The sequence below is a fragment of the Bos grunniens genome, chromosome 11 (genome assembly GCF_055505025.1).
Source record: "Bos grunniens cultivar Pamir isolate PY7600 chromosome 11, Bosgru_T2T1.0, whole genome shotgun sequence".
Taxonomy (NCBI): domain Eukaryota; kingdom Metazoa; phylum Chordata; class Mammalia; order Artiodactyla; family Bovidae; genus Bos; species Bos grunniens.
The window spans coordinates 60,285,119-60,310,436 of record NC_141175.1 but is presented as its reverse complement, the minus strand read 5'-3'; the positions used below and the strand labels follow the sequence as shown (position 1 = coordinate 60,310,436).

General features: G+C 41.2%; 1 protein-coding gene across 1 annotated transcript in view; it reads left to right on the top strand.

Moving 5' to 3' along the window:
- The window catches only part of EIF2AK3 (eukaryotic translation initiation factor 2 alpha kinase 3), an 82,916-nt gene that overhangs the window by 6,096 nt on the left and 51,502 nt on the right, over positions 1 to 25,318 (top strand). The window contains exon 2 of the mRNA XM_086326644.1: positions 13,316 to 13,445. Within this exon, the coding sequence (XP_086182770.1) occupies positions 13,316 to 13,445 (130 nt within the window). The remainder of the gene's footprint in view (positions 1 to 13,315; positions 13,446 to 25,318) is intronic.

Here is a 25,318-nt window from a genome sequence, read left to right as displayed (position 1 = left end):
CAGGTTGGAAAAGAAAGGAATAGGAGAGGAGGCGAAGGTAGTTGGCAAGCAGAACTGCTTCTTTCTCAGAAAGAAAAAGAGTGAAAAGAGAGGAGTTTTGCCTGCCAGAGAATAAGAGATCTTTGGCAAACAGAATTGGTTAGGATAATATGGGCTGGGGTTTAGGTGTCTGCCTAGTAGCTTAAATAGTATGGTAAGTTTGAGAAACCTTGAGTAAGTAAATTGGTAGAATCAGCAAGAGATAAATATGTAGTTTATAAAAGACTTTTTTTAAGTGCACTACAGAAAAAAGTGGAAAAAAAAAAGAGAATATCAATTCTATAACAATAAACCAATATCCTGTTTATTTAAAGAAGGAAGATTAGGGGAACAAATTTGGATTAACCAAGCGTTTATTTCAGATAACTGTGAAGAGCCATAGTCTTTGCAAAACTTTTAAAAGTAGGAGGTGGGAAATTGAGATCTTTGTTTTTACAGGTTTATTTTGTCTCCCAAGAAGCAGAATGCAACTTGCTCATTCTTTTTTTTTTTTTCTCTTGATGGAATTTTTATTTTCTTGTGATGGAATTTTCAATCTGAATGCTTACTCTGCATCTCAGACATGTAAATGAGTGAATAAACTATTTTTTTTTCCCTTTAAAAAGTAGCTAAAATGAACTTGTTTTTCTTGTAGCAGTCTTCTTGTCAGCGGTTCTTCTGGTAAATATTACATTTAGTTGAAATTTAAATGAGACGGTCATTTCAGAGTGTTGGGAAGAAAGTCAAAATCTCACCTCACTGTTCAGTTTTGTGCATGCACGTTGGCGTTAAATGATGAGTTACCAGTTTTCTGACTTCAGCACAAAAAGCAAACTGCAAGATGTCATTTGGCATTCTTGTGATGGGTTGAGCATCCTCAGATTGACATCTGACAACCTTGGAAGTTGTAAAGCACTAGTTTTAGCTATCACACCAATTTTTAAAGTATTATGTTCCTTTTGCCTCTGATTCCCCTCTAACAAAAGAGTCACTACATTTGACATTCATTTCATCTCTCATGCTTCTTTAATTTGTGCATCTGTAAACTGGAATTTTTGGATTTAATGAGTTGAAACAGGAAAACACTTCCCAAATATAAGATGATTTAATTCCTCTGTATTTCTTTCTCCTCTCTATCCTTTACAAGCTGATCTGATCTGAATCAATGGTTTAGAAATCTAGTCTTCCTCAGATTTTCAAATTCATAATCAAGCCTTTTTTTTTTCAACTAAAATGACCATTGAATAATAGAATTATAGGATACAGAGTTGAAAGGAAACTCAGTTATCTGTTCACTTTTCTGACCCCAGACTTTTTTTTTCCACTTATTTAAAACTTTTTAATTTGTATTGGGGTCTAGTCCATTAATAATGTTGTGACAGTTTCAGGTGTACAGCAAAGGAACCTTATCATAGATACCATGTATCCATTCGCCTCCAAACTCTCCTCCCATCCAGCTGCCACATAATACTGAGCAGAGTTCCATGTACTATACAGTAGGTCCTTGTTGCTTGCCATTTAAAATATAGGACTATGTACATGTCCATCCCAAACTCCCTAACTATCCCGTCCCCTTGGCAACCATAAGATCCCAGACTTTTAAAGTTGATTAAGAATCACACTGAAAGAAGAATTTGTGCATAACTTTCAAGGCAGGCTATAAGCCAAAGTAAATATACTTGGTGAATAATAGATTATCCTTCCTGTCTATAATTGTCTTTTTAGTGTAATTGACATCTGGACTCTGGCTTTGAGATTGACAGGGTAGAGGAAACTGTTCTGTATTCACACTCCTGGGCGCAGAAGGTGACCTGTCTTTATCACCTGCTGTAAGCTGTGGCTTCCGCATGGTCCTTCATTCCATAAATACTGTCTGGAAACTCCATCGAGTTTTTGTTTTTTTTTTTTTTGGTAAGATAGGAGCTGATTGTATATTTCTATTACAAAACATTTTAAAATGCAGGAAGTAAAGCTGGTAGATTTTAGAACTAAGTGTGAGAGGGGGAAATTTTTTTTAAGTTTTTCAGAAAGAGACTTACAGACTTAAGAGAACAAACTTATTATGGTTGCCTGGGGGGAAGGGGTAGTTAGGGAATTTGGGATGGACATGTACACACTGCTATATTTAAAATGGATAAGCAACAAGGACCTACTGTATAGCACATGGAACTCTGTTCAGTGTTATGTGGCAGCCTGGATGGGGTGTTTGTAGGAGAATGGATACATGTATATGGATGTCTGAGTGCCTTCACTGTTCACCTAAAACTAACACACTATTGTTAATTGGCTGTGTGCTAAATTACTTCAGCCACGTTGGACTCTGCAACCCTTTGGACTGTAGCCTGCCAGGCTCCTTTGTCCATGGGATTCTCCAGCAAGAATACTGGAGTGGGTTGCCATTTCCTCCTCCAGTTAATTGGCTATACCCCAATACAAAATAAAAAGTTTAAAAACCATTGTTTTAATGTTTTCCACGCTGTTCTATTTGTCAATAACCATTTTATTTAAAAGATTTCATGGAATAAAGCAGACAAAATGCTTTGAAAATGTTTAATTCTAATTGGAAACAGATATCTGCTGCTCTCACTTGGTTTATGCTATTGAAAACTTACACTGGATTTCTGTAAGGCTTAGCTGATATGTCAGAGTTATATAGTTAGTAATTTTTGGCACTATATTTGTTTGTATTGGGGGCATGACTAGTCTTGTGACAGGTTTAAATAAAGGAAGTTTGATCTGAAGATTTACTTAGTAGGTGAGGACTACGAAGTAAAGTCCAATTAATACGTTTGTTTTTCAACAAGAATATAGGCTTCCTTGAGTGAGAGCATATATTTTAGGCAGAGGATTCTTTTTTACATTAAAAAAAAAGCAGATTTAACCCAATCACATTTTTAATATTGTGACTGTTTTTTTTTCCTATGAAAGGAAATACGCAATTTTAAAATAAGCAGTTGTTAACATAGAAACCATTCAATCGATAGAACTTTCTACTGTCACCTACTTCTGTTTCAAATGGGAAATGTATTCAGGCAAAGTTACTGTATGAAAGAATTCAGCATTTACTTATCAGACTCTGATAAACTTAATTATAATAGGCAGGGATTCTGGGTGATGGAAGTCAGAGCAAACAAACTTTTTTAAAATTGGTATTCATTGTGGTCTAAGAGCATTTCTGCTCAGTTAAGGGCATAATCAGAACAGTAACAGGATGTGTGACATTTTGATGAGATTTCTGGGGGGAATAAAAGCTGCACCTTATAGTAATATAGGAGTTGTCACTTATGTAGACATATAGTTAACAGAATAGTTGAATTAGAGTTAAAAAAAACCCCGAAATTTATACTTCACAGTTCTGTCCAAAATCTCTTTTAGGTGCATGACCTTAGCCAAGTTGCATCTTTTCACATCTTTCTCAGCTCCTTTTTTGTTTTATGTGAGTAGTAGTATCTGCCCCAGCAAAATTTATTCATCCAACGAACATTTACTGCATCTTATTAGGAGCTCCACACTATTGGGTGCTGGGGATGGATACGTGGACTGTCCTTGAGTCCAGGCCTGAGAGGGAGCTACAAGTGTTAAAGAATTAACTGTACTGAGATGGATGATAACGACATAAGAGGAGTTTGAGAGCGAAGAGAACGGAGACGTCAACTGAGCGAGCCCTTGAATATGAAGTGTCAAGGAAGGTCTCAGCTGCTGGGATGATGTGAGCACAGGCTCAAAGCTGTGGTTGCCAAACCAGGGCTCTGGGACCCTTATGTACTTGCTTGTGGGGGAGCCAGGAGATTGGTTCTATGATTTCCAAATAACCTAAGGGAGATTGGCCATTCACTGAGGAGAAGGCTAATTAAAAAGTCAAGTTTTCTCGGTTTTGCACTGGAACTAAATACCAGACTTAATTAGTAATATCAGCTCTTTCTTTCCAAAAGTCTTGAATATTGTGATTAGTACTTAAATAGTTTCTCTAAAGATAGGAAAATTCATTAGAAGTGATATTTGGGGGACATATGAAATCATTTAAGACATGAGACAACAAAAAAATAAAGAAAAAAAAGATATGAGCCAAGTTAACAAAGGAACTTTGTTCAAAGAGTTAGAAACCTAGATTATGCCAGATTATGTGTGATACCAAGTAGTGTGGCCTTTATTCAGTGGGCACAGGGAGCTTTGGAAGTTGATCAAATCTGTTATAGAAACAAAACTGTCAGAAGAGTAGAGGAAGGAAGAAACCAGAGGCAGGAAGTCTTTTTTTGTTTGTTTGTTTTGGGTTTTGCTTTCTGTTAATTTTTTTTTTAGTCTTTTTTTTTTTTTGGTTTGGTTTTGGTTTGTAGGCTGGACGTCTTTTTAAGATGTTCTAATGTCATAGAACAAGGGCACTGGGACTGAAGAAGAATGAAAAGATTTAAAGGAAGCTTGAAAAACAGATCGAGAGTACACAACTGTTGTTGAAATGCAGGGGGGGAGGGAGGAGGCAGGTTTCATTTCCGATATAGATGTTCAGTGATAGGGTGGATGCAGAAAGCCTGGGGAGAGAAGGGAAGCTTTCTGAATGCATTGTGGTGATGCCCTGCTGAAAATGCTGAACTGGGGTTGGGAGAGGGATGAACTGTAAATACTACATTAGTTTAGGGAGCTGTCAGATTACACATACAGTAAGTGATGGACTTTGGACAAAACTAGAACTCCTCAGCCTACATTTTGGAGATTGAAAGCTGTAAGGATGGCAGGTGAGGATGGGGGCAAGAACTAGTCTAGAATGGGAGACAGCCAGTGTTCCGACTAAGGTCTTCCCTGGTGGCTCAATGGTAAAGAATCTGCCTGCTGATGCAGGAGACGTAGGAGACATAGGTTCAATTCCTGGGTTGGAAAGATCCCCTGGAGGAGGGCATGGCAACCCACTCCAGTATTCTTGCCTGGGAGGTCCCATGGACAATGGAGTCTGGTGGGCTATAGTCCATAGGGTTGTAAAGAGTTGGACATGACTGAGTGAGCACACGCACTGTGTTCCAGCTATCTCTGGAGGGACAAACCTGATGAGGGGAGGAGACCTGGCCTCAAGAGAGGTCATTGCAAACCTTTCTTGAAAGGGGCTTTGAAGAATCACACTATGAGTGAGAGAAAGTGCTTGCTGCTGAATCACCCAAACAAATGACTTTGTAAACTGAAGCAGCCTGTAAGTGAGAGAAATTTCTAGAGTTTGCTGATAGCGTTGATTAGTAGGCCATCTTAATCCAGGTAATGGATTTTTTTTTTTTTTTTTACTCCCAGGCAATCGCCCTTTGAGGTAAATCACTCTTTGCCAGACTGGTCTTGAGACTCACTTCAGGTACTTGTTAAGCCACCATCTCTGAAACCCCTCTGCAGAGGGAACCTCTGAATCTTCACTGGTTTTTAACAAGCACTCCAGATTATTTTGGTAATCAGGTCAATTTGAGTTATGCTGAGCTGGGTGAAATCGTCCTGTTTTATCCATGAAAAAGCAATTTGAATGGAGCCATGAGCAGAACAACAGCAGGGCTGTGGGGATGGGCACACAGGGTTGACTTCAAAGCTCTGATTCTTTCCCCTGGAAATGCTGCCTGTGTAGTTCTTTTGATTTTTAAATAAGTTAAAGAGTTTTTCATCTCGTTCATAGACACTGCCAAATAGAGTGGATCATGGGGAGATAAATGGTCTTAGATTCTCCCTGTTTTTGGGGGGGTTGTTTGTTTGTTTGTTTGTTTTTGAGGAAAGGGGATCTTATTTTGACCTCAGCTGGAGGACTGTTTTTCAGCAGTGTCTGTCTCCTTCAGGTGGCTCTCAACCAATAGAATTTCAGAGCATCTCTCTCCAAGAATGTGATAAGATGTAACTGTTAAGTATCTCTTTGCCCTCCAGCTGTTACTTATTTCCAGCAGCAGCAGAAGGGAAAGCCCTCTTCCAGTGATGTGCTTAAGACCCAGCCCATAAATTGTAGCAGTGGGGATAATGAATTTTTTTTTGGACACCTGACATGGGCTTCCCAGGTGGCTCAAGTGGTAAAGAATCCACCTGCCAGTGCAGGAGATGCAGGAGGCACAGGTTCGATCCCTGGGTCAGGAAGATCCCCTGGAGAAGGAAATGGCAACCCATTCCAATATTCTTGCCTGGGAAATCCCATGGACAGAGGAGCCTGGTGGGCTACGTTCATGGGGTCGCAAAGAGTTGGACATACCTGAGCATGCAAGAGGAATTGACAGGGTTTGTTATGGAAATTTCTGTTATTCCCATTAAGAGGAGTTAACAAGAATTAAGGATACGCCATACAGATCTAAGAATTTGATACTAATATCAATAGCCAGTTAAGAGCGTGATGTACTTAATTGTTCCTGCCTGCATGTTTTTCTTTCTTTCACTTGTTGCTTGAATTCACACATACCCTCTAGATACAATTCATCATTTGAAAATATCTTATTTTCTGAAAATATCTTGTTTATTTTAAAAAGCAGAATCTTTACATAAGACATATGTGTCTTTTTTTAAGAAATGCTTATTCTTGGCTGTTTTGTCTTCGTAGCTGCTTGGGCTTTTCTCTGGTTGTGGTGAGCAGGGGGTTGCTCGCCATCCGCAGTGCTTTGGACTCTCACTGTGGCTTCTCTTCTTGAGGAGTCCGGGCTCTAGGCATGCGGGCTTCAGTACTTGTGGCACACAGGCTCAGTAGCTATGGCTTGCAGGGTCTAGAGCATGGACTCAGTAGTTATGACAGATGGGCTTAGTTGCTCTGCAGCATCTGGGTTCTTCCCAGACCAGAGATTGAACCCATATAGCAAAGTGACTCACTCAATTGTAAGCATATAATATACTCAATTATATATACATATATGTATATTATTTTTCATTTTCTTTTCCATGGTGGTTTGAATTTTTTATACCTTTCCTTATGATATAATTTTTTTACTTACTTTATCCTTCTTCTCCAAGTCCCAGTAGATCTCTTTAGAATGCAAGATAATGTGTGGGGAAGGAAGTCCAGTTGTTCCTTTTCTTAATGGCACCCCACTCCAGTACTCTTGCTTGGAAAATCCCATGGACGGAGGAGCCTGGTAGGCTGCAGTCCATGGGGTCGCTGAGAGTCGGACACGACTGAGTGTCTTCACTTTCACTTTTCACTTTCATGCATTGGAGAAGGAAATGGCAACCCACTCCAGTGTTCTTGCCTGGAGAATCCCAGGGACGGGGAAGCCTGGTGGGCTGCCATCCATGGGGTCGCACAGAGTCGGACACGACTGAAGTGACTTAGCATAGCATAGCATAGCATAGTATGGCAAAATCTTATTTTCATAAATTCAGTTCAGTTCAGTTCAGTCACTCAGTCATGTCCGACTCTTTGAAACCCCATGAATTGCAGCACGCCAGGCCTCCATGTCCATCACCAACTCCCAGAGTTCACCCAAACCCACATCCATTGAGTTGGTGATGCCATCCAGCCATCTTATCCTCTGTTGTCCCCTTCTCCTCCTGCCCCCAGTCCCTCCCAGCATCAGAGTCTTTTCCAATGAGTCAACTCTTCTCATGAGGTGGCCAAAGTACTGGAGTTTCAGCTTTAGCATCATTCCTTCCAAAGAACACTCAGGACTGATCTCCTTTAGAACAGACTGGCTGAATCTCCTTGCAGTCCAAGGGACTCTCAAGAGTCTTCTCCAATACCACAGTTCAAAAGCATGAATTCTTTGGTGCTCAGCTTTCTTCACAGTCCAACTCTCACATCCATACATGACCACAGGAAAAACCATAGCCTTGACTAGACGGACCTTTGTTGGCAAAGTGATGTCTCTGCTTTTCAATATGCTATCTAGGTTGGTCATAACTTTCCTTCCAAGGAGAAAGCGTCTTTTAATTTCATTGCTGCAGTCACCATCTGCAGTGATTTTGGAGCCCAATTAAATAAAGTCTGCCACTGTTTCCACTGTTTCCCCATCTATTTGCCATGAAGTGATGGGACTAGATGCCATGATCTTTGTTTTCTGAGTGTTGAGCTTTAAGCCAACTTTTTCACTCTCCTCTTTCATGTTTATCAAGAGGCTTTTGAGTTCCTCTTCACTTTCTGCCATAAGGGTGGTGTCAGCTGCATATCTGAGATTATTGATATTTCTCCCAGCAATCTTGATTCCAGCTTGTGCTTCTTCCAGCCCAGTGTTTCTCATGATGTACTCTGCATAGAAGTTAAATAAACAGGGTGACAATATACAGCCTTGACATACTCCTTTTCCTATTTGGAACCAGTCTGTTGTTCCATGTCCAGTTCTAACTGTTGCTTCCTGAACTGCATATAGGTTTCTCAAGAGGCAGGTCAGGTGGTCTGGTATTCCCATCTCGTTCAGAATTTCCCACAGTTTATTGTGATAGTCAAAGGCTTTGGCATAGTCAATAAAGCAGAAATAGATGTTTTTGTGGAACTCTCTTGCTTTTTCCATGATCCAGTGGATGTTGGCAATTTGATCTCTGGTTCCTCTACTTTTTCTAAAACCAGCTTGAACATCTGGAAGTTCATGGTTCACGTATTGCTGAAGCCTGGCTTGGAGAATTTTGAGCATTACTTTACTAGCTTGTGAGATGAGTGCAATTGTGCGGTAGTTTGAGCATTCTTTGGCATTGCCTTTCTTTGGGATGGGAATGAAAACGGACCTTTTCCAGTCCTGTGGCCGCTGCTGAGTTTTCCAAATTTGCTGGCATATTTGAGTGCAGCACTTTCACAGCATCATCTTTCAGGATGTGAAATAGCTCAACTGGAATTCCATCACCTCCACTAGCTTTGTTCATAGTGATGCTTTCTAAGGCCCACTTGACTTCACATTCCAGGATGTCTGGGTCTAGGTGAGTGATCACACCATCGTGATTATCTTGGTCTTGAAGATCTTTTTTGTACAGTTCTTCTGTGTATTCTTGCCACCTCTTCTTAATATCTTCTGCTTCTGTTAGGTCCATACCATGTCTGTCCTTTATCGAGCCCATCTTTGCATGAAATGTTCCCTTGGTATAGATAGGGAACTAAATTAAATTAACACTTTTATTCTCTTGATAAATTTATTCATTTGCTAAATGAGTAAGTTCTCTGAAAGGTTTCAAAGGAGTTTACTTGAACTGGCTTGTCTTATTTTCTTTGAAAGGTTTCAAAGGAGACTACTTGAACTGGTTTGTCTTGGTCAACTTGTAGCTTTACTTTGAATTTCTATATATCGTATATGAAGTAGAATAGATAAAAGTAGCATTTTATAATCCAAACCAGGAACATAACTGTCTATGCTTGGAATTTGTATCATCTTTGAGAAGTAGACAAATACACCTAACAAATTCCTAGAAGGACCGTTCAACACATCTTTTCATTCCACAAGTATTTATTGAGAGCTTGTCATGTACCTGGGGTGTATTTTCCAGGATGCGAAGGAACAGCAGGTACAAAGATCTGAGGGAAAATTACACACCGTGTGTTTGAGGAATTGGGGGAATCAGTCTGGGGATATTGATTTTAGGTATGTGGACACTGAGAAGCCTGTTACACAGTCCGAATCTGGCAGGCAGTTAGATATGTATGCCCAGAGTTCAGGGAAGGGGCCTAGAACCAGAAATATAAATTTGAAAGTTGCAGATGTATGTCGTTATTGTTGCTGCTGCTGCTAGGTCGCTTCAGTTGTGTCTGACTCTGTGTGACCCCATACATGGCAGCCCACCAGGCTCCTCTGTGCCTGGGATTCTCCAGGCAAGAATACTGGAGTGGTTTGCTATTTCCTTCTCCAGGGGATCTTCTCAACCCAGGGGTCAAACCCACGTCTTCTGCATTGCAGGTGGATTCTTTACTTTCTAAGCCACCAGGAATAGATGATATTTTAATCTAGGAGAACACTAAAGAAAAGTACATGTAGGTAGAGAATATTTTTGGAGATAGGAGAGATGAGGAGCAACCAGGAAACGAGACTGAGAAAGGAAGCTTAGAATGGAGAAAAAATGATCAGGAGAGAATGGTGTCCTGGAAGCTGTGTGAAGGGTGGCTGATGGAGGATCAACAACCAGGTCCTAATGTGTGTGTTATTCACTAAGTGGTGTCCCACTCTTTGCGACCCCATGGACTGGGGCCCGCCAGGCTCCTCTGTTCATGAATGGAATCCTACTGTATAACACAGGGTTGTTCAGTGGCTCAGTCGTGTCCGACTTCTTGCAACCCCATGAACTGCAGCATGCCAGGCTTCCCTGTACTTCACCATCTCCTGGAGCTTGCTCAAACTCATGTGCATTGAGTTGGTGTTGCCATCCAGCCATCTCATCCTCTGTCGTCCCCTTCTCCTCTTGCCTTCAGTCTTTCCCAGCATCAGGGTCTTTTCCAATGAGTTGGCTCTTCACATTCAGGTGGCCAAAGTATTGGAGCTTCAGCCTTAGTCCTTCCAATGAATATTCAGAACTGATTTTCTTTAGGATTGACTGGTTTGATCTCCTTGCAGTCCCAGGGACTCTTGAGAGTCTTCTCCAACACCACAGTTCAAAAGCATCAATTCTTTAGCGCTCAGCTTTCTTTATAGTCCAACTCTTACATCCATACATGACTACTGGAAAAACCATAGCTCTGACTATACACATCTTTGTTGGCAAAGTAATGTCTGCTTTTTAATATGCTGTCTAGGTTAGTCTTAGCTTTTCTTCCAAGGAGCAAGTGTCTTTCAATTTCATGACTGTAGTCACCATCTGCAGTGATTTTGGAGCCCAAAAAAATAGTCTGTCACTGTTTCCATTGTTTCCCCATCTATTTGCCATGAAGTGATGGGACCAAATGCCATGATCTTAGTTTTCTGAATGTTGAGTTTTAAGCCAGCATTTTTAACTCTCCTCTTTCACCTTCATTAAGAGGCTCTTTAGTTCTTCTTGATGTAACACAGGGAATGACATTCAATATCCTATAATAAAGCAAAAAGAAGAATATGAAAAAGAACATAGATATATGTAACTGAATCATTTTGCTGTATACCAGAAGCTAACGCAATACTGTAAATCAGCTACAATTTTTTTAAAAAGTGCCAGTAAACTAGGGGGAAAAAATGTAGCTGATAGAGAGCAGGAGAAGTGGCTGGTCACGTGCTACTGGATGGTCAAGTGAATGGGATTTGTCACTGTGAAAGGCATGGGTGAGTTCCATTAAAGCCTTTTCAATGGAGGGGTAGAGACAAAAACTTGATTAGAAATAGTTCAGTACAGGAAGTGGGGAGAGGATTTGGAGACGAAGACTACACAACAACTCTTTCAAGGAGCTTTGTTCCAAAGTGGGGCAAGCAATGGATTGGAAGCTGGAGCAGGGAGAGTTGATGGTTATGTGTAATCTGGTTTGGTTTTTAAGTTGGGAAAAATAGTAGCAGGTTTGATGACTGGGGGTGGGGAGTGCCATGTTAGAGGGGAAATAATTGATGGGAAAGCAAGAGGAGAGATTTTGAGGAATAAGTCCTCACATATGCATGGGGAAAGACCTGTTGCCTGAGTGGAAGTGTTGGGAGTGGATGGGAATGTGGACAATTCATTTGCAGTACTAGGAGGCGAGGGGGATTTCATGGGTCCAAGTGCTGATACACAGAGAGATGAGATGGTGGGATCTCTTGATTATTTCTGTTTTCCTTAGTAAACACCTGTCTAGGAGGCCTAGTCCCTCGGATGCATGAGCTTGGAAGAAGTAGTGTAGGAAGTTTGAGGACACAGGCAGAATGAAATAGTTAACCTGGGACAGTGGGAGAGGATAGACTACATTTGTAGCCCTTTTGATGTTGATGGTAATTGAATAAAAGTGAGACCTGTCAGCATGGTTATGTTTGTCTTCAACTGCACAGATGCAAGATGGAGCAAAGGCAGAAAGTTGAGTTTAACTCAGGTTGGAGTTCTGCTAGTCCAGTGTGATGTGTAGGAGAGGAAAAAGGGAATTGAAGGCATGAGCAGGGAAGTGCCTAAGATGAAAGATGTGGAATATAAGCTGAATAAGAGGAACTTCACTGGCAGTCTGGTGGTTAAGACTCAGCATTCCCAATGCAGGGGTCCTGGGTTCAATCCCTGGTCAGAGAGCCAGATCACACACTCGGCAGCAAAGATCCCTCATGTGAGAACTAAGACCGGTGCAGTCAAGTAAATAAAAACTATCTTGGCTTTAAGGAAAAAACCAAAATGAAAAACTGGATAAGGAAAAAGTAAAGGCATAATGGTAGTGAAGTTCAGGGTAACAGTGGTAGGATCAATAGCTAATAGATTCTGGTGGGGTCAGAGAAGTAGAGGAGGTGAGCTGAAAAGAGGAGTTTGTGGCTTGGGGTTGGATGCTTAAAATTTCAGTGGGACAGAGAAGCTGTGATAGGTAATGACAAGGTCTTAGGTCTGTTCATGGTAATGACTGAGGCAAGGTGGACAGATCATGAAAACCCACAGAATGTGTTAATAGTGACAATGAACTAGGAGCCCAGAATTCCCAAGGAATGGAGCCAGCGACCCAAAGATCAAAAGACAATTATTAGGAGGGGTAATGGATGGAATGATTTGATCCTGAGGGTTTTTAGAGAGGAAGGAAAGAAAATAGTCTAGAAATGGTAGCACGGTACAAGGACTATACTTATCCCATCCCTGGACCTGGTAAGGGTGATGGAGAAAAAAAATTCTCATAGCTTCTGAAGGAGTGTCCTCAGGTTTCTTTTAGAGCAAGAAGGTGAGTGGACGTTCAGGGGAGGCTGTTTTAGGGTGAAGGCTCCAGGAGTTGGGGAAATACAAGAGTAAAGGACAGAACAGGGTATGTTGAGTTCCAAGTGGGGATTAGAGTGTGGGGACGAGGAGTGACCTTGGATTCTGGGGCTTTTCATAAGTGGCACAAGCAGATAAAGGGCATAGTGCGGTTGTCTTGGAGAGCTCAAGACAAGGTGGAAAGACTACAAGTCTCATGGGGATGTACCCCTGCTCCCGGCCCTTGCAGACAAAGCCCTGGGGAGAGGCTGGTTTCTTTCTTTCATTCTTTATTGGCTGCACTGGCTCTTTGTTGCTGCTCTTCGGCTTTTCTCTTGTTGTGGTGCGTGGACTTCTCCTTGTGGTGGCTTCTCTTGTTGTGGAGCACAGACTCTAGAGCTTGGGCTCAGTAGTTGTGGCACATGGACTTACTTGCACTGTGACGTGTGGGGTCTTCCTGGACTGGAGATCAAACCCACGTCCCCCAAACTGGCAGGTAGAGTCTTATCCACTGGACCACCAGGGAAGTCCGGGAGAGGCTGGTTTCTTTTAAGTGTATGCCTTTGGTATCTTTTTAACTCTGTCCTTTTCGTTTTGAATTTTACAGATCATTAGTGATCATCAGCACTTTAGATGGCCGAATTGCTGCCTTGGATCCTGAGAATCATGGGAAAAAGCAGTGGGATTTGGACGTGGGGTCTGGTTCCTTGGTGTCGTCCAGCCTTAGCAAACCAGAGGTGAGTATTTTCTGTTATGTGTCGACAGGGAAACTTAGTTAAAATGAGCACTTGTTGCTATTACTAGTTGATTTTGCTTATAGGACTGGGGCTCAGGAGCTGATCACCTAGGTGTGGGGGGTGTCTGTCTCTAGCAAGCTGTGTCCCCTGGAGGCATTTGCTTAGCTCTTCTTTCCCTCAGTTCCCCCTTCTGTAAAATAAGGTGGATGATGTCACCTACTTCTTAGGATTGTTTGGGGCCTGAAATGAGTTAATCGTATAAATGAGTAATTGAGGATACTATCTGCTGTACCAGTAAAGCTCATTTTCTGAGCTGTAACATGATCATAATTTCTTCTTCCTAACATCATCATCATCATCATCACGAGGTCCCTAGGAATAATAAATGTAAACAACTGTGTTTTAACAGTTGGAAATACATGTTGCAAAACCCCATAAATTATTCCCTATGTGTTCCCTCAGTTGTCCATCTTAATTTTAAATATAATTCATCTGAAATTTTCTTGTAATTTTAAACAAATTGGATTATTTGCAATTAGTTGCTTTCAAAACTTTTCTGGCACGTGACTCGTGAACTTGCGCAGGTGACTTAGCCCCTCAGAGCTTTAGCATCTGCATCGATAAAGTCACGACGTTGCCTACCTACCTCGATGAGAGGAACAGGTTAAGGGGAATTAAATGACAGAAGTTTATTTTTCTCACCTTTAGTCTAGACTTAGATGAAGACTCTCTCCTTTTCTGGCACTCTACCCTCTTGTTTAAATCATTTAAAACAGGTCCCTCTTTTGAGTTATGACTGCTGACATAGAAGCAGTCATCTGTTTTCCAGAACATTCTCAGCCTTTTACCTTGTTCTTAGAGGATAATCACTAGGGTACTCTTCCTCCTCCTGCCCCCACCCCCTCTCTTTTTTTGGGCCTCACCTTGTGGGACGTGGGATCTTAGTTCCCTGACCAGGAATCAAACCCAAGCCCCTTGCAGTGGAAGCATGCAGTCTTAACCACTGGACCACCGGGGAAAGTGTTAATCTCTCAGTCATGTCTGACTCTTTGTGACTTCGTGGACTGTAGCCCCACCAGGCTCCTCTGTCTGTGGAATTCTCAAGGCAAGAATACTGGAGTGGGTAGCCATTCCCTTCTCTGAGGGATCTTCCCCATCCAGAGATCGATCCCAGGTCTCATGCATTGCAGGCAGATTCTTTACTGTCTGAGCCACCAGGGAGGCCCCTCTGGAGCACCAGGGAAGTCCTCCTCTTTTTCCCCTTTCGTTGTCAATCTTCCCCTTTCAAAAAGCTTTAAGCTGGTACCAAGTTTGGGAAAAACCTAGCATGAGGGGCTTGAGAATGACCTGATTAGTGGTGATGGAACATTAGGATGGAAAAACTGCATCAGTGACCCCACTGCTCTCTAGAAAACCCAGGTTGAATTATGTTCTGGAGCACCCAGGCAGATACTTAGGGATGTGGCACTGCCCAGCCTCCACGCTTGCTATATGCTAAGCTTTGAGTAGACTTTCAGAGTGCCTGCTGCTTATCCAGCAGGATGCTAAAACCATCTGTCGAGAATCGTGAACTTCTGTGTTGTGAATTATTAATATAAAAGCACTTTGATTATAAATTAAGTTACAAATTTTGAATCAGGTGCAATAGTCAAATGAATTACTACCCAGACTGAAGAGTCATTTATTTGTATCCTCCTGGGATAATGCTTGGGCATGCACATTTTGCTTTATTTTCAAACTAGACGTAAAAGATGATGAGCAAAATCAGAAGACTGTAAGCTGTTTACACCTGAGGTAACATTCTGGTGTGTTGTAGTGGTGTAAAGCATGTGTGCTTTTACAAACTAAAATACACATACTGACAAAAAGAGAAATTGCATGTTATGACAAATAGTTGTGATAACCTGAGTGCCATTGAGTGTGTTTAAATTATAAGCAGCTGGTCAACCTTGAAGCTTTGCTTACTATAGCAGTTATATTAGCTGTTTTTTAAACTACAATTCAATTTTCTCACTGTCCCTACCATTTTCTGTGGTTTATTAGGGCTCTCTTGTTTTTTTGTTTTGAAATTTATTTAACTGGAGGATAATTAGTTTACAGTGTTGTCATGGGTTTTGCCATACATCAGTAGGAATTACCCATAGGCGTACATGTGTCCCCTCCATCCTGAACCCCCTTCCCAACTCCCTCCCCGCCCCATCCCTCCAGGTTGCTACAGAGCACTGGTTCTGGGTGCCCTGCTTCAAATATCAGACTCGCACTGGTTATGGGACTCTCATTTTAAATGTCCTGTTTCTAGTTTAATAGACGACAGCTTGATTTTCCTACATGCTTCTGCCTTCAACATGTTGCATTGTTGTTTTGGTTGAGCTATTTGAAGAAGAAAATCCACAGGTAGTTGGGAAAAGGGAGTATTCTAGTAGCCTTTTCATATAATTGTGGTCATTCTTTTTTGGTTCTACACAAGAACAGGTGAAGGTTTCTGGAAGGTTAGTTGCCCTGTGGAATCTGAAATCATATCAATGAGCAGTTGTACTCTGTTGCAGTAACATCCATTGGCCTGTCTTGCTTTTTACTCATGCATGATCTTCTAACATCATTGGGAAAATATTGATTCACTGAGTTCACAGATCTTCCAAATGTTGACATATTTCCTTGTAGAATGTTTTATAAAGTCAAACTTTTTATTATCCCCACCAATCTCATGAGAAAATCCTTTAAGTACTGGGAAGCTCACATGGGAAGATACAGCTTTTACAAGATTCTAATTTTCACTTGGCAACTTAGATTTGATCATTAACACAGTCAATTGTTTTCCTCAAAGTAAGAGGTTCACTTTGTTTATTTTTGAGAAAATGTCTGCCAGATACCCGAGTCTCATCATCATAGCTTTCCTTTCAGTTTTGCAAGTAAAAATGGAGCTTTGTGAGCAGTGCTGCTAGCTCAGCTCAAAACTCAGTCTCACAAGTACTTTTTCTCAAAACATGCTTCCATTAGTGGCTGAAGTCCTTAGTGCACACCTCCTAGTTGGTTGGGCAGAATAGTAGAAAGCTATGTATTTGGGTCACAACTTGATGAAATTAATTTTTATTGTTTCATCAGGATACTCTTTTTTAAAGAAATTTATTTTTAATTGGAAGATAGTTGCTTTACAATATTGCAGTGGTTGCCGTACATCAACATGAATCAGCCATAGGCATACGTATGTCTCCTCCCTCTTGAACATCCTTCCCACCTCCCTCCCCATCCTACCCTTCTAAGTTGTCCCAGAGCATCAGATTTGAGCTCCCTGCATCATACAGCAAATTCCCACTGACTATCTCTTTTACATATGGTCATATGTATATTTCAGTACTGCTCTCTCAACTCGTCCCACCCTCTCCTTCCTCCATTTTGTTCATAAGTCTGTTCTCTATGCCTGCATCTCCACTGGTGCCCTGCAAATAGGTTCATCAGTATCGTATTTCTAGATTCTATATATATGTGTTAATATATGGTATTTGTTTTTCTCTTTCTGACTTACTTCACTCTGTATATAGGCTCCAGTTTCATCTACCTCATTAGAACTGACTCAAATGCTTTCCTTTTTTATGTCTGAGTAATATTCCATTGTATGTATGGAGCACAACTTCTTTATCCATTCATCTGTCAGTGAACATCTAGGTTGCTTCCATGTCTTAGCTATTGTAAATAGTGCTGCAATGAACGTTGGGGTATCATCAGAACATTCTTGAGTGAAACTTTTTTCCTTCTATTTTGTCACAAGTGTGTGACAAGTGAAGATTCCAGGACTACAGATTTGGTGCTAGATTCAGGCTAAAGCACAGTTTTAGTTACTGTTGCTTCTACACTGTAAATGCAAATATCACCCCAGGGAAAGGCAGATAGCACCACCTTCTTATGAAAACCGCTTGACCATGTGCACTTGGGACAGAATCCACAGACCATGCTTTGAGACCAACTGATCTAGTATATAATAGAAGTATTAGGAGAGTATTGGTAAGGTTATAAACATTAACAAGGAGAGAGAACAGGTGGGCTTGGGTCACCCGTTACTCAGCAAGGTGTGCGTCACTCATCCTCTAGAAGTTATGTTCAGAAACTGGACGACACACCACCAAAAGAGGAACAGAAACTGCTATTTGAAATGCCCCAGATTAGATGCATAGCGTGACAGTACCCTTCTGAATGCATCTGATAGACTATTTTATGACAGTCCTTAGCTTTTAGGGAGAAAAATTAATTTTCTTTGTCTGAAGCTCAGCATTTGCTAGGGCAGGTAGTGTAGAGAGAAGGACTGGGTAGAACCCAGCAGGCAGAAGGAACTCGTGGGGAGATGTAACAGGAGCCACCCAGGTGACAGTAAGTCTCCATTTGTTGACTCCTCTATTAGAGTGTCAGTTTTTCCATACTTTCATCAGGAGTGGTATGAAGATGAAACAGATTAAACCCAGAAGACCAGAGAGGGTGTATTCTTTTTTTTTTAGATTTCAAACTTTTATTGGCTTTGAATCTTATCATATTTCAAACATAATTTTCTAAATCATAACAATTTTAGAATCAGAATAAATCTTATGTACCTTATATAAACCTTACTTGAATACATACAGAGTTCATTTTTATGGATGAAATTATGACTTGAGTCTTTTGATTACCAAGGATTATGTCTTATTGCAACACATTATTTAAATGAATAGATGATTGAAAATAAAAGAGCTTACCAGTGATCTCTTAATTTTTTTTTACAAACTATTTATAGTAAGTATTTATTTTTTTATTTTTTAATTTAATTTTATTTTTTAACTTTACAATATTGTATTGGTTTTGCCATATATCAAAATGAATCTGCCACAGGTATACATGTGTTCCCCAGCCTGAACCCTCCTCCCTCCTCCCTCCCCATACCATCCCTCTGGGTCGTCCCAGTGCACCAGCCCCAAGCATCCAGTATCATGCTTTGAACCTGGACTGGTGACTCGTTTCATATATGATATTATACATATTTCAGTGCCATTCTCCCAAATCATCCCACCCTCTCCCTCTCCCACAGAGTCCAAAAGACTGTTCTATACATCAGTGTCTCTTTTGCTGTCTCGTATACAGGGTTATTGTTACCATCTTTCTAAATTCCATATGTATGCGTTAGTATACTGTATTGATGTTTTTCTTTCTGGCTTACTTCACTCTGTATAATAGGCTCCAGTTTCATCCACCTCATTAGAACTGATTCAAATGTATTCTTTTTAATGGCTGAGTAATACTCCATTGTGTATATGTACCACAGCTTTCTTATCCATTCATCTGCTGATGGACATCTAAGTTGCTTCCATGTCCTGGCTGTTATAAACAGTGCTGTGATGAACATATTCTCTATGCTGCTGCTGCTAAGTCGCTTTAGTCGTGTCCGACTCTGGGTGACCCCAAAGACGGCAGCCCACCAGGCTCCCCCGTCCCTGGGATTCTCCAGGCAAGAACACTGGGGTGGGTTGAAGTGCATTTCCTTCTCCAGTGCGTGAAAGTGAAAAGTGAAAGTGAAGTCGCTCAGTCATGTCCAACTCTTAGCGACCCCATGGACTGCAGCCTACCAGACTCCTCCGTCCATGGGATTTTCCAGGCAAGAGTACTGGAGTGGGGTGCCATCGCCTTCTCCAATTCTCTATGCAGTGATTATTTTTTATTTTTATTCTTTTGCTATTTATTTATTTATTTTTGGCTGCACTGGGTCTTCACTGCTTTGTGGACTTTCTCTAGTTGTGCACGGGCTTCTCACTGCAGTGACTTCCCTTGTTGCAGAGCTCAGGCTCTAGGCACACGGGATTCAGTAGTTGCAGCATGTGGGCCCTATAGTGCAGGCTTAGTAGTTGTGGTGCCTGGGCTCAGCTGCCCGATGGCTTATAGAAACTTCCTGGACCAAGGACCAAACCTGTGTCCCCTGCATTGGCAGGCGGATTCTTAACAACTGGACCATGAGGAAAGTCCTCTGTGCAGTGATTATTAAAGTGATTGATCTGATGTTTCCCAGGTGACTCAGTGGTAAAGAAACTTTTAAAGTTATTAGTGCTAGAGGAATTGGTTGTGAGTCACATGTACTTTTGCGTGATAATAAAGTGAGAGCATCACAGGAACTTTGTAGTCTGTGTGGTATGGAGTATGCACCAGGATTCAGGGGCTAGTTCTAGTTGAGATGCTGCTGTTAACTGGCTGTGTGACTTGGCTAAATTATTTCAGTTGTTGTTGCTGTTGTTCAGTCGCTCAGTCATGTCTGACTCTTTGTGACCCCATGGACTGCAGCGCTCTGGGCTTCCCTGTCCTTTACCATCTCCCAGAGCTTGTGCAAACTCATGTTCTTTATTTCAGGAGAGCTTTAATTTCCTTCTCTGTAAAATGATGGATAGGACTAAATTTCTAAAGATTGTCCTAACTTCAGGGCTCAGGTACCATCAAATACATGAAACACCCTTATAAATTATCTAGAGGAATTTTTTGATTTCCCTTTTTAGTACCTTTAAGGATTCGTTTAAAAATAACACAAATTCACGACCGTTAGGTACATATCTTGTTGCCTCTCAACCTGCTCTGATGATGCCCTTAACCTTTTCTGACTCAAAAGGCGTATAAAATAGCTTATTATGTTGCTTTAGTCATGTTTCAATTGTGTTAAGGAAAAAAAATGAGTTCCCAGAGGATAAGAGAGATTGATGGTTCCATTAAAAACAAGAGTTTCACATTATTTTTAAAATGAACTGTAAGCTGCAGGAAGGTTGAGTTGCCTTGGGACAGAGATCTGATTTGCCACTCTTTCCTCTTAACTAGGTATTTATAAACTTCCTCAAAAGAACAGTGATATAAACCAAGCTAAAATGTGTGTGTGTGTGTCTGTGTGTCAGAATGAATGATGAACCTAAAGTTTACTCTGTTACCTTCAGCACATGTGCTCCTAGGTTCTATATCTAATACTTTCTTTAAAAATTATTTATTTTTAATGGATGGATAATTGCTTTATAATATTGTACTGATTTCTGCCATATATCGACATGCATCAGCCATAAGTATACATATGTCCCCTCCCTCCTGAACCTCCTTTCCACCTCCCATCCCACCCCTCTAGGCTGTCACAGAGCCACAGTTTGAGTTCCCTGAGTCATACAGCAAATTCCCACTGGCTATCTATTTAAATCAAATACTTTTGACAGTAGTTAAGAATTTTGTTTTCAGTTTTCAGAAGGATCACCTGAAATCCAATTTGCTTTTCTCTAGTGATTTATATGCAGAGTCAAAGCACTCAGGAGATTTGGCCATGGTTCTTCACTGATGGTTTTAAAATTTTTTGTGACATCAGTTCAGTTCAATTCAGACACTCAGTCGTGTCTGACTCTTTGTGACCCCATGTACCGCAGCACGCCAGGCCTCCCTGTCCATCACCAACTCCTGGAGTTTACCCAAACTTACATCTGTTTAGTCGGTGATGCCATCCAGCCATCTTATCCTCTGTCGTCCCCTTCTCTCCTGCCTTGAATCCTTCCCAGCATCAGGGTCTTTTCAAATGAGTCAGTTTTTCACATCAGGTGGCCAAAGTGTTGGAGTTTCAGCTTCCACATCCGTCCTTCCAATGAACACTCAGGATTCATCTCCTTTAGGATGGACTGGTTGGATCTCCTTAGCATGGTAGTTTTTTTTTGTTTGTTTTTTTATCTGTTTATTTATTTAAATTGGAGGCTAATTACTTTATAATATTGTAGTGGTTTTTGCCATACATTGACATGAATCAGCCATGGATGTACATGTGTTCCCCATCCTGAACCCCCCTCCCACCTCCCTCCCCATCCCATCCCATCCCTCAGGGTCATCTTAGTGCACCAGCCCTGAGCACCCTGTCTTATGCATCGAACCTGGGCCGGCAATCTGTTTCACATATGATCATATACATTTTTCAATGCTATTCTCTCAAATCATCCCACCCTCGCCTTCTCCCACAGAGTCCAGAAGACTGTTCTTTACATCTGTATCTCTTTTGCTGTCTCACATAAAGGGTCATTGTTACCATCTGTCTAAATTCCATGTATATGCATTAGTATACTGTATTGGTGTTTTTCTTTCTGACTTACTTCACTCTATATAATAGGCTCCAGTTTCATCCACCTCATTAGAACTGATTCAAATGCATTCCTTTTAATGGCTGAGTAATATTCCATTGTGTATATGTACCACAGCTTTCTTATCCATTCATCTGCCAATGGGCATCTAGGTTGCTTCTGTGTCCTGGCTATTGTAAGTAGTAGCATGGTTTTTCTTTGGGGTCTCTGGATGGCATTAGGATTACAGTTCACCAAATCTAAGTAGACATCAGATTCTTGAACTATCTGCTTACTTCTCTATGTTTTGAAACACACTTATAAATACAAAGACCTTCCTTATCTGTATTTAGAATGTATATTATAACTGTGTATATATAGCTAGTCTATCCTTAGACAATATTTTTACCTTTTCTTTATTTAGAGATACCATATTTGTTTTTTGTTTCATTTTTCTGTTAAAATGTCCTCCCCTTTTTTCCTCTTAAAAGGAACAAACAATTCTATTATAAGTCTATACTTAGAGTTTGGGGTTTTGTTTTATTTTATTTTAGGCATGTTTCTCCCCAAGGGACACACTGCCCTTTGGTTTCAGACAGGTGCAGAAACAACTATAATCCGAGAGCCTTCCAGCCTCCTCCCTGCCCTGCATCAGACTGCATTTGTTAAGATGGGCCTTCAAGAGGCTGAGGGTTGGTGGAGGGAGCCTTTGAAAAAGAGTACATTTTTAATGGATACTTGATTTGTTCATAAAGGGTCCATCAGTAGACTGTTTTGAGCATTGCTTTATTAAAAGATACTCTGTAATCTCTTTTAAAGATTCTATAATTTATACTGAAAGATGTCTGATCATTTGGCAGTTTTTCATTTGTACATAAACTAGCACAATGTGAGTGTTAGATGAGCACCATCTCAGATGGTGGTTTATTTGGAAAAGTCGCTGTCAGTCATGGAGCAAGCCAATATTTAAATAATTGCTTAGGTTAATTGCTTTTCTTTTAATTATAGAAGTGAAACAGTGCTTTGACATAATTTTGTCTTTTTCATCCCTTAGCGTGTCTGAAAGCAGTGCTGTGAACTAAATCGATTTATTCCAGCATGCATGTTGTCAAGTGAGAAATTGATTGACTCTGTTTTGTAGGAAACTGACCCCTTGTGCATATTATTTATCTACTTTATGGATGTTTATTAATCTAAGTGAAGGCAGAAGTAGTTACTAAACTCTATTTTTCACCATGAATGCCAAAAGTATACTTAATCAGTTAAGCTAGTAGTTTTCCTTGAGGTATTTTGTTTTATAGGTTGAGTGTAGGTTAAGGAAAGAAAGAATGAAAAAATGATTATCTACTTGGTATCTCACTGCCCTTGCGCAATAATTCAGAATCTTTGATGATTATAAATACCAAATTACTTCAGGATTTGTCTTTTCTTCTGCATTTTCTTTCTTTCTTTCTTCTTCTTCTTTTAAATCTACATTTCCTTTTAAGCATGTCACACAGGATGCCTTTGACTAATATCCAAATCTACTGAAAGATTTCATAATTCTTCATGTTAGATCAACCAACTGGTTGTTAACCCTGAGGCCCTGTCCTTAATCCTTGAGGAGGTATGATTCCCTGGAACACCGAATGTTCAGCAAATAAGCTTCCTCTACTCTCCCTCACATTAATTTCAACATTCTCATTGAAATTTAGGGACAAAGACATCGTATGTTAGTCCCTCAGTCGTGTCTGACTCTTTGCGGACCACCATGGACTGTAGCCTGCCAGGCTCCTCTGTCCATGGAATTCTCCAGGCAAGAATACTGGAGTGGGTTGCCATTCTCTTCTCCATGGGGTCTTCCCAACCTAGGGATAGAATCTGGGTCTCCTGCATTACAGGCAGATTCTTTACCATCTGAGCCACCAGGGAAGCCCATCATAATAGAGAGCAAATTACCATGGTGCTCAGTGCACTGTGAGCACCTGACTGCTGCTGCAGCTTTTTTTTTTTTTTTTTAATATTTATTTATTTGTTTTGCAGCATTGGGTCTCAGTTGCGGCACACAGGATCTTTCACTGCTATGTGCAGGCTTCTCTCTAGTTGCAGCTTGTGGGCTTAGTTGCCCTGCAGCATGTGGGATCTTAGTTCCCCAACCAGGAATGGAACCCACATCCCCTGCATTGGAAGGTGGATTCTTAACCACTGGACCACCAGAGAAGTCCCTGCTTCTTAACCCTAATGAGAGAGTCAGTGGTACTTGAACTTTAACACACCCCAAACTCAAACTGGTCTTTAAGGCGGCAGAGGGTCTTGCGGGACTGTGCGGCTGGGGTTACAGCAATGCGCAGGTCTGGTAAGATCCTAGCCTTTATGGAACTTACATGGCACTATGTGGAGCTAGCAGGGGAGCCAGATATAAAATTATTATAGTGTAAATATCATAGTCAAATTACGGTAACTGCCACAAGGAAGGGTAGAACTAAGAGAGGCTTAGCAAGGGTACCTGACGTCCCAAGGTGGGAGGTCAGAGAGGGCTGCTCAGAAGAAACAGTGTTTACAACTGAGATCCTTTGAGGACAAAGAGCTGTAAGAGATGGACAGAGATGCAGAGAAGGACTGCTCTGGGAGAGGAAATGGCCAGCGTCAAGGCCTTGCAGCAGGAATGATCATGGTGTGCTCAGAGCACTAAAGAAGGCAAGGGTGGCAACTCGGATGAGGGTGAGGTAGAGATGAGTCCATAGAGGGAGGCCGGGGTCAGACTGTTCGGGGTCTTATAATGTATGGGAAGCGTTTTGGATTTCATCCTCAGCCATGGAAAGCCACTGAAAGGCTTTAACTGGGAGAGACTCCTCCATAGTCAAAATGGAAAGGGTTTTTTGACATTCTGTTTTGCTGAGACTTTCAATGAGACTGATGAATCAGAAGGTTGGCACAGTGAGGCATTTGTATTATAAGCCAGTTATCTCTAACTGTGGAAGTATTTACATTTAGAAAATATTTGTAAAGGGACTTCCCTGGTGGTCTAGTGGCTGGGACTCCATGCTCCCAGTACAGGGGACCCAGGTTCAATCCCTGGTCACAGAACTAGATCCCATGAGTGTGCTCAGTCGCTAAGTCGTGTCCAGCCCTGTGACCCCCGTGGACTGTAGCCCGCCAGGCTCCTCTGTCCATGGGATTTTCTTCATGCCACAACTAAAAGGTCACATGCAGCAACTAAAAGATCCTGCATGCTGCCATGAAAACTAAAGATCCTGAGTGCTGCAACTAAGACCTGGTGCAGCCAAACAAATAAATAAGAATAAAATATTTATGATGTATTCACACCAGCCAGAAGTTGTGGAAATCTGGAAGAAAGTAGATAAATTCTTAAAATCCTACTAAACCAACCTCTCCTGTACTCTGCTGACTATGTATATTGTCTGTACTGACCATAGTATACTATGTTACATAGTTGTACTAACCATTACTTTGCCGACAAAGGTCCATATAGTCAAAGCTGTGGTTTTTCCAGTAGTCCTGTATGGATGTGAGAGTTGGACCATAAAGAAGGCTGAACGCTGAAGAATTGATGCTTTTGAACTGTGGTGTTGGAGAAGACTCTTGAGAGTCCTTTGGACTAGAAGGAGATCAAACCAGCCAATCCTAAAGGAAGTCATTCCTGAATATTCATTGGAAGGACTGATGCTGAAGGTGAAGCTCCAGTACTTTGGCCACCTGGTGGGAAAAGCTGACTCATTGGAAGAGGTCCTGATGCTGGGAGAGGTTAAAGGCAGGAGGAGAAGGGGACTACAGAGGATGAGAAGGTTGGAAGGCATCGCC